General features: G+C 46.7%; 1 protein-coding gene across 1 annotated transcript in view; it reads left to right on the top strand.

Moving 5' to 3' along the window:
- Positions 1-1,252: 1,252 nt before the first annotated feature.
- The window catches only part of LOC120049478 (neurexin-2-like), a 57,998-nt gene continuing 48,756 nt past the window's right edge, over positions 1,253-10,494 (top strand). The window contains exons 1-4 of the mRNA XM_038995743.1: positions 1,253-1,304; positions 1,565-1,684; positions 2,126-2,507; positions 3,883-4,073. Of these exons, the coding sequence (XP_038851671.1) occupies positions 1,253-1,304; positions 1,565-1,684; positions 2,126-2,507; positions 3,883-4,073 (745 nt within the window). The remainder of the gene's footprint in view (positions 1,305-1,564; positions 1,685-2,125; positions 2,508-3,882; positions 4,074-10,494) is intronic.

Here is a 10,494-nt window from a genome sequence, read left to right as displayed (position 1 = left end):
GAGAGGGGTAGTGAGAGGAGAGGAGAGGGGTAGTGAGAAGAGAGGGGTAGTGAGTAGTATTATACTAGAGGGGTAGTGAGAGGAGGGGAGAGGTGGAGTGAGTAGTATTATACTAGAGGGGTAGTGAGATGATGGGAGATGGGGAGTGAGTAGTATTATACTAGAGTGGTAGTGAGAAGAGAGGGGTAGTGAGAGGAGAGGTGAGGGGTAGTGAGAAGAGAGGGGAAGTGAGATGAGGGGAGAGGTGGAGTGAGTAGTATTATACTAGAGGGGTAGTGAGATGAGGGGAGATGGGGATTCAATGCAGCTGAGCCACCTCATCCTCAGTCTGATCTACACTTACTCTACTCAGTCTGGCAAAGACTCATATGGCAATTACACAGCTCCACTAGTCCTACAGGCGATAGCTATAAATAGTTCTACCTCTCATCTCTGCTGTCCATGACCATATCCTCACTTTACCAAGAAAGGCTGGTTCAATAAGAAGCACTGCAACACCTAGCTTCCCTCCAGCTTTGTCTTTGATGGCATCCTGCTGTTACTGTATGATTCTGGGTTGTCTGTTTAGGTGGGTGGTCTGTTTATGAGTCTTTCTTCCTGGGTTAGAGGTTTTTATGTGACAGATGTAACGGATGTGAAATGGCTAGCTAGTTAGTGGGTACGTGCTAATAGCGTTTCAATCAGTTACGTCACTTGCTCTGAGACTTGAAGTAGGGTTTCCCCTTGCTCTGCAAGAGCCGCGGCTTTTGTGGAGCGATGGGTAACGACGCTTCGTGGGTGTCAGTTGTTGATGTGTGCAGAGGGTCCCTGGTTCGCGCCCGGGTCGGGGCGAGGGGACGGTTTAAAGTTATACTGTTACATTGATGCCGCGGCTTTTGTGGAGCGATGGGTAACGATGCTTCGTGGGTGTCAGTTGTTGATGTGTGCAGAGGGTCCCTGGTTCGCGCCCGTGTCGGGGCGAGGGGACGGTTTAAAGTTATACTGTTACATTGATGCTGTTGACCCGGATCACTGGTTGCTGCGGAAAAGGAGGAGGTTGAAAGGGGGGTGAGTGTAACGGATGTGAAATGGCTAGCTAGTTAGCGGGTACGCGCTAATAGCATTTCAATCGGTTACGTCACTTGCTCTGAGACCTGAAGTAGGGTTTCCCCTTGCTCTGCAAGGGCCGTGGCCTTTGTGGAGCGATGGGTAACGATGCTTCGTGGGCGACCGTTGTTGATGTGTGCAGAGGGTCCCTGGTTCGCGCCCAGACATGACAGACATGACCGACATGGAAGACATGACAGACATGACAGACATGACAGGCATGGAGGACATAACAGTATGCCTTCTAGTACAATACTACTTTATGTACATGTATTTATGTGTGTGTGTGTGTGTGACTGTACTGTAACACATTTTTTATTTGTGTGAAAACTGTGTGTGTTTGTGTGGGATAAACGTGCAGGTTTTCTCCGTAAGCCGTGTACAGTATCTCCTCTGAGGACTTGAGTCGCTGAGAGTGGCTGCTACAGTGTGCCACACCCTTTCTGATGGGTAGGTGACTCGAGCTCTCTCCCTCCAGGTAAAGGACCCGAGACGGTCTTCGCCGGACAGAAGCTCAACGACAACGAGTGGCACACGGTGAAAGTGGTGCGCAGAGGAAAGAACCTCCAGCTCTCTGTGGACAATGTGACGGTAGAAGGTCAGTGTCCACTCTCCACTGTCTGCCACTACCCCCTGTTGGGTAGAATGGAGGGATGGAGGGGGTGAGAGGTGAGAGGAATGCAAGAGAGAGGTTATATGATGAGGCATGGGGCTAAAAATGACCCTGTGAAGTCATTCCTTAAGTTGCCAGTGTCAGTTTGAACCAGTTTGTGGTGGTCACAAACCGCCCAGAGAAGTCCTCTGGGGCTGACCATATTTAGGACGGGGGTATTTGTAATAAGCCGCTTGGCCAAGCTCATTACTGTTCATTACTAGGAAGCCATAACATCATCAAGGCATGTAACCCACATATTCCATCCGTATACATATCATTACCTGGGCCTAAAGCTTGTCCTGATCAGGCCACATGGTTAGGAAAATGAGGAGGAAGTCAGGCCTATAATCCCAACATATTCCCATGTCCTCCTTCCCCCTTCAGGCCAAATGACAGGCGCCCACACCCGTCTGGAGTTCCACAACATTGAGACGGGCATCATGACCGAGCGCCGCTTCATCTCCGTGGTGCCCTCCAACTTCATCGGTCACCTCCAGGGCCTGACGGTCAACGGTGTGCCTTACCTGGACCAGTGCAAGAATGGCGACATCTCCTACTGTGAACTCAACGCCCGCTTCGGCATGCGCCACATCATCGCCGATCCGGTGACGTTTCGAACGAAAGCGAGCTACCTGGCGTTGGCTACTTTGCAGGCCTACGCCTCCATGCACCTCTTCTTCCAGTTTAAGACCACCACGTCGGACGGCCTGTTGCTCTTCAACTCTGGGGACGGCAGCGACTTCATCGTCGTGGAGCTGGTCAAAGGGTGAGTCTGGACGTTTGATTGGTCCTTACTGATAAGGACATGACATGAGGTTACCCTGAAAAATGAAATGTGGTGAAGTTTAGATTATTCTTCCCACATGGCCTACCATTCCAAGTGTGGCACATCTTAATCACACAATAAAGCATAAAACAATTATTTGCATGAAAATATTGTAAGATGTAGATGAGGTGAAAATGATAAAGTCCTACATCCGTTCCACAGATAGAGAAGGGAGTTTGGGTAATACGGTACTGTGAATCAGAGCTGGTTGGAGTCATTTCCCTCTATTTCCCAGGGAGCGTTAATAACCACTTTGGTTTATAGCTCCATGAATGGCCAGAACAGGCTATAATTATGGGGAGGAAATAGAAGTTGTAGAAAATATTCCACTTTCTTCATTGTAAAGACCAGACGTCCATCCAGCTGTACACACAATCCGTATGCCCCATAGATGTAAACAGACTAAACGAAAGCTATTTAATTGGCCTTAAAATTGTAATGTACATGTTAAAACTCTGAATGAAGGCTTTGAAGAAAAGGAACCCTGAAATAGCACTGCTCTGATTGGTGTGTTAGATTCCCTGCTGTCGCCAGCCTATTCATCCATTCTTACGGCATGTATGAAAAATCCTTGTTATGTTGCATGTATCTCCCTTCTCCTCTTCCTCCCCGCCTGGCATTGTTACGACACAAAGGAGACCAAACGTCTCTTTCAGCAGACACAAAGACAAGGCAAAGCAGGAATAAACACATTCGATAAACATTGCTCAGGCAAACCAGTCATCACCAGACGACACAAAAGCAAATCATTTTGCGCATGAACAAGCTATGCCACCATGTCCGCCTCGGGGCAAACAGGAGGGAAATGTTTCTTTCAGAGTGTCTCAGAGGAAAAATGAGTTATTTACATTTCAAAGTATATCATTTCTGAGAAGCTGTATATTACTGAGTGTGAGGTAGGGCCATCTACTGCTGGAGGCTGAGTGAAAGGATACTGTTTAAATATAATACGGGTTGGACTGACTCACCCTGTCACCTTGAACTCCGGGCTCCTCCATTGAACATCCTTAACTATACTGAAAGGACTGCATGGCATCTCCATGGAGTTGTTCAAAACACAACTTTTTTCAAAAGACCCAGGAACATTTTTCAAAAGAGCCAAACACCAAATTCTTCAGCATGCTTGGCGAGACCGGCTCTCTCTGGTTTACACTTATTTCAAAGAACTTTGTTCTGTGGGTGACATTTTGATTTTGGTTTGGTCACACTGACTGAATGTGATGGATGAGGTGTTACACACACGTACACACACACACACACGTACACACACACCTACAGTAATTTACTAAAAGTCTCTTACGACCTGTGTTTATAGCTACGTCCATTACGTCTTTGACCTTGGTAACGGTCCGTCGCTGATGAAGGGCAACTCGGACAAGCCGCTCAACGACAACCAGTGGCACAACGTGGTGGTCTCCCGGGACGCCAACAACGTGCACACGCTCAAGATCGACTCACGCACCGTCACCCAGCACTCCAATGGAGCCCGCAACCTGGATCTCAAAGGTAAGGGGCACTATTCTATATCCCCTTTTCCATAGGCAACTGCTGTAGTTGAAGGGTCCTCCGTGGCTCTACTGCTAATCAAGTTTGTCAATATTGGGCACACATCCCAATATATTTGGTTCTTCTCTCTCTGGTTCTCTCTAGCTTTCAGTGAGTTACTCAGAGATTCCACTGTGTTTTAAGTAACGTTCCCGTAGCATGCACAGTCAGAAATATTCAACCAGAGAATGCTCACTGAGCCAACCAGCTGTGACTTATGAAAGATAGCCCAAACTTGGCATGACTCTCTGGGGAACTATCTTCACACACACTCAGCCGGTCCTTTCACATGACTTGTGGCTGTCTCTCAGTAAGACAGTCTTTCATGTACTGTCACGCAACAATGAAAAGAAAAGTATCTGTGTCTGTAATGTGTGTACCATGAGACTTGGACTCAGAAGGTGCTGAAAAGTTGCTGACTGTCTACCTGTGCTGTGCGTGTGTGTGTGCACCTTTCTGCCCCCTTCGAGGATGCTAAGAATGTGCACATGCCCATACGTGCGCACAGTTATTTATTCATTTTTATTCTGTTTGTTCAGCTTTCAAATGCATGACCGCTCAGGATGCTTGTTGTTCAGGTTAGACAGAGTAGAGAAACCCGATCCCAGTGCCAATCACAAATCCGCCCGCCAAACAACAGTGGACAGGAGGCAGAATTAAACCTAACAAAAAGCTGGCAGCCAGCCCGCCGCGCCAACCAACCCTCTTCACCTTGAAATATGATCCTCTCCTTCAGCCGCTGTCGGCATCGCCGGACGCTCGGCACAATTTCCCCAGCCAATCAGTACCTCCTAATATCAACTAAAACCCCTGCGTCTCCGAAGAGATTGAAGGGGAAAAATAACAACAATATCGACAAAAACAAACCCCACATATTCCTCTTCCTCCCAGTAGACGTGTGTCTAGTTGTAATTCTGCTGGCGGTCGCACGGTGGGAAAACAAAGTACCCCAGGTACACTTGACTTTTATCAGAGATGTGATCACAACGATCAACAATGGCTTTTAGGAGAGAAGCCTCTTTCTTCCACCGGGGGGGGGGGGGGGGGGGGGGGGGCTTAGGAAGTAGAGGGGCCCTTAGGATGTAGAGGGGCCCTTAGGATGTAGAGGGGCCAATAGGAAGTAGAGGGGCCCTTAGGAAGTAGAGGGGCCAATAGGAAGTAGAGGGGACCTTAGGAAGTAGAGGGGCCCTTAGGAAGTAGAGGGGCCCTTAGGATGTACAGGGGCCAATAGGAAGTAGAGGGGCCCTTAGGAAGTAGAGGGGCCCTTAGGAAGTAGAGGGGCCCTTAGGATGTAGAGGGGCCCTTGGGAAGTAGAGGGGCCCTTAGGAAGTAGAGGGGCCAATAGGATGTAGAGGGGCCCTTAGGATGTAGAGGGGCCCTTAGGATGTAGAGGGGCCAATAGGAAGTAGAGGGGCCCTTAGGAAGTAGAGGGGCCCTCCCAGTGGGTGCTGGCGGATCTGAGAGGTCAAAAGATAAAAAGCCAACCAGAGCTTTTATAAGCCTTATTGATGGGGTACGTCCTCTCTCTGCCAGTACCTTTATCTGCAGGGCCTGCTGGTGCCATAAAATTGGCTGTGTTAATCATGAGTGGGTTTCAGCTGACTGGCGCAGTACCAGGGACCTTATATTAAGAGGGATGGCGGGGACAGTGATGGCGGGGACAGTGATAACACGTACCCCTGGATGTAGTTGATAAGAGGGAAGAATCAGGAGGCCCGTGGAAAGTGGACGGCAATACGTAGGTTTAAACCGCAGGATATGAACTTGGGTCTCCCACGGGAGCAACCAACGTCATAGACCATTAGACCAAGAGGACAGTACGTTTTTGGGCTGAGGGTAGACACTGTTTTTGAAGTTCTCAGGCGGTGCTACCTCATCACGTGCCCATGACTGACTCATGTCCTCTATATGGAGAGCCTGTATAGTTTCTATAGTATGCTATCAGACTCGTAGATTAAACACTCTCTTTCCCACTATCATAGCCATGCTTTCTTTGTAGCATATCTGCCCCAATGATCTTCTAGTGGAATCATAGACTGCATCTCTATCTTATTTCCATGGAGTTTGTCAAAAAAAGCTGTTCTTGATTGATGACCAGTATCTATGATAGAGTGACAGCTGTTCATGTCAGGCAAGAGGCAGACTTGGGACCCAGGGAGAGCATGGAAACAAGATGAGGGTCAGAAGATGAGAAATTACTCACAGCCTCAAACTGGGAAAGAGTATCTCATAGTCTAAAATAGATGAATTGTGTAAAATAGTCCCGTCTCAATCAACTGAACTGACCTGACAACACAGTAAAGGTGTAAGCAATCTGCTTTTCACCTCTGCAGTCCTTTCATATCAGTACAGATGAAGTCGAGGAGGGGAAGAAGACTATTGAACGGCTGCCACAAATGAAGCGTGTGTCGTCAACAATCCTCTTGGCCTCCAGCTACAGGCCCCGCGTCGCTAACACTTCTATTTGCATATTTCACAATGTGTGAAATGATTTGTCTCTGTAAAAGAAACAGAAGGCCCAGGCAATTTGTGAAGAAGAAGGGGGTGGCCATTTTCTGCTTTTTATTGCCAACCGACTTGGTGAGTGTTCTTCCGAGGCGTTACTATAAACACTAAATCCACACGTCTGTAGAAAGCATGGCTTTTCACCATCATCACTATCACTACCACCATCACTACCATCACTATCATTATAACTATCATCCAGATCACTACCACCATCATCCCTATCACTACCACCATCATCAGTATCACTACCACCATCATCACTATCACTACCACCATCACTATCATTATAACTATCATCCAGATCACTACCACCATCATCACTATCACTACCACCATCATCACTATCACTACCACCATCACTACCATCACTATCATTATAACTATCATCCAGATCACTACCACCATCATCACTATCACTACCACCATCATCACTATCACTCTCACTACCACCATCATCACTATCACTACCACCATCATCACTATCACTACCACCATCATCACTATCACTGCCACCATCACTACCATCACTATCATTATAACTATCATCCAGATCACTACCACCATCATCACTATCACTACCACCATCATCACTATCACTACCACCATCATCACTATCACTACCACCATCATCACTATCACTACCACCATCACTATCATTATAACTATCATCCAGATCACTACCACCATCATCACTATCACTACCACCATCATCACTATCACTACCACCATCACTACCATCACTATCATTATAACTATCATCCAGATCACTACCACCATCATCACTATCACTACCACCTTCATCACTATCACTACCACCATCATCACTATCACTACCACCATCATCACTATCACTACCACCATCACTACCACCATCATCACTATCACTACCACCATCACTACCACCACTATCATTATAACTATCATCCAGATCACTACCACCATCATCACTATCACTACCACCATCATCACTATCACTACCACCATCATCACTATCACTACCACCATCATCACTATCACTACCACCATCACTACCATCACTATCATTATAACTATCATCCAGATCACTACCACCATCATCACTATCACTACCACCATCACTATCATTATGACTATCACTATCATCACTATCACTATCATCACTATCACCACTGTCACCACTATCACTATCATCACTATCACCACTGTCACTATCACCACTATCACCATTATCACTATCATCACTATCACCACTGTCATCACTATCACTATCATCACTATCACTAGCATCACTATCATCACTATCACTAGCATCACTATCATTACTATCACTAGCATCACTATCATCACTATCATCACTATCACTATCGGCACTATCACTATCACCACTATCACCACTATCATCACTATCATCACTATCACTATCATCACTCTCATCACTATCACTTTCACTAAGGGATGGTTCTACATTTACATAATGGGTCCCTGGAGGAACATGGGGGAGGGCCATGCCTTTTCAACTTCAGTCAAGGGGAGGGCCATGCCTTTTCAACTTCAGTCAAGGGGAGGGTCATGCCTTTTCAACTTCAGTCAAGGGGAGGGTCATGCCTTTTCAACTTCAGTCAAGGGGAGGGCCATGCTTTTTCAACTTCAGTCAAGGGGAGGGTCATGCTTTTTCAACTTCAGTCAAGGGGAGGGCCATGCTTTTTCAACTTCAGTCAAGGGGAGGGTCATGCTTTTTCAACTTCAGTCAAGGGGAGGGCCATGCTTTTTCAACTTCAGTCAAGGGGAGGGTCATGCTTTTTCAACTTCAGTCAAGGGGAGGGTCATGCCTTTTCAACTTCAGTCAAGGGGAGGGTCATGCTTTTTCAACTTCAGTCAAGGGGAGGGTCATGCTTTTTCAACTTCAGTCAAGGGGAGGGCCATGCTTTTTCAACTTCAGTCAAGGGGAGGGCCATGCTTTTTCAACTTCAGTCAACGGGAGGGCCATGCTTTTTCAACTTCAGTCAAGGGGAGGGTCATGCTTTTTCAACTTCAGTCAAGGGGAGGGTCATGCCTTTTCAACTTCAGTCAAGGGGAGGGTCATGCTTTTTCAACTTCAGTCAAGGGGAGGGCCATGCTTTTTCAACTTCAGTCAAGGGGAGGGCCATGCTTTTTCAACTTCAGTCAAGGGGAGGGTCATGCTTTTTCAACTTCAGTCAAGGGGAGGGCCATGCTTTTTCAACTTCAGTCAAGGGGAGGGCCATGCTTTTTCAACTTCAGTCAACGGGAGGGCCATGCTTTTTCAACTTCAGTCAAGGGGAGGGCCATGCTTTTTCAACTTCAGTCAAGGGGAGGGTCATGCCTTTTCAACTTCAGTCAAGGGGAGGGCCATGCTTTTTCAACTTCAGTCAAGGGGAGGGCCATGCTTTTTCAACTTCAGTCAAGGGGAGGGCCATGCTTTTTCGACTTCAGTCAAGGGGAGGGCCATGCTTTTTCAACTTCAGTCAAGGGGAGGGTCATGCCTTTTCAACTTCAGTCAAGGGGAGGGTCATGCCTTTTCAACTTCAGTCAAGGGGAGGGCCATGCTTTTTCAACTTCAGTCAAGGGGAGGGTCATGCTTTTTCAACTTCAGTCAAGGGGAGGGCCATGCTTTTTCAACTTCAGTCAAGGGGAGGGTCATGCTTTTTCAACTTCAGTCAAGGGGAGGGTCATGCTTTTTCAACTTCAGTCAACGGGAGGGCCATGCTTTTTCAACTTCAGTCAAGGGGAGGGTTTAGTCTTTGTAAAATCTCCTCCAGGGGAGGGTCATGTAATTTGTAATTGATGAAATTTCAATATTTCTGAGTATTTTAGAATTAGTCGCTTATTAGGCTATGCCTGATGCCATCCCTCATTTCTAATTCTCTGCTGGCTGCGCAATATCAAGTGAGCCTATAGGCTATTTAGTGTGGTCTCAATCACATTATCCATAGCCTATAGGCTACGAAGTGCATGCTCAGAGAAGCACAGAGCAAAGTTATATTTCTAAGATAGTTGCTGGGATGGTGTAAATAAAACTAGGCTGTATTACACACTGTGATGGATATTACAACCCTGAGCCCCGGCCCGCTCTGCTCTTGCTGATGAAAAACGTTTTTTGTGTGCTGCCTAACAATGGCTGTGCTGTGTAGGCTTACAGTGGCAGTTCAGGAGGAGTCAAAGGCTTCTTCCAAATGTTTTTATTTATTAAGCCTAGTCCAAAAAATTCCTATCTTGTGCACAGACTAGCCTATAGTCTATGTTCTGTTCAGTTTGAGAAGGAGGACTGGAGGTCAACTTTGATAGCTTGCTACTACTATAATAGATTTGATTAAAAATAATATGTTTCTTACCCATGATGTAGGCCTATTTATCAGGGTTATCGACCTCACAGTAAGCCAGATTCGAGTAACTTACATTGTGGTGCTGAAACTTGAAGCAGCACCCAAGGCACAATCAATCGGAAATGGACAGCTCATGGTGCTGAAAGTAGGCACATTCGAGTAGGCATAATTCATTTCAACAGTCTTAATTTTAATTAGACTATACTAACAACAAGAGCACCTTGGGTTGGAGCCTATTTCTTCCTATTTAAGAAATGAGGTAGGCCTACCTGTTTGACAGACAAAATTAGGCTTACTCTGTCTGGGGTAGAAAGGTTGGCTTACTCTGTATGGGGTCGAAAGGTAGATCTACTCTGTCTGTGGTGGAAAGGTAGGCTTACTCTGTCTGGGGTGGAAAGGTAGGCCTACTCTGTCTGGGGTGAAAAGGTAGGCCTACTCTGTCTGGGGTAGAAAGGTAGGCTTACTCTGTCTGGGGTAGAAAGGTAGGCTTACTCTGTCTGGGGTGAAAAGGTAGGCTTACTCTGTCTGGGGTGGAAAGGTAGGACTACTCTGTC

This window comes from Salvelinus namaycush, chromosome 6 (genome assembly GCF_016432855.1).
Source record: "Salvelinus namaycush isolate Seneca chromosome 6, SaNama_1.0, whole genome shotgun sequence".
Classification (NCBI taxonomy): domain Eukaryota; kingdom Metazoa; phylum Chordata; class Actinopteri; order Salmoniformes; family Salmonidae; genus Salvelinus; species Salvelinus namaycush.
The sequence above is the reverse complement of the archived record's forward strand: the minus strand, read 5'-3'. Positions and strand labels throughout refer to the sequence as shown.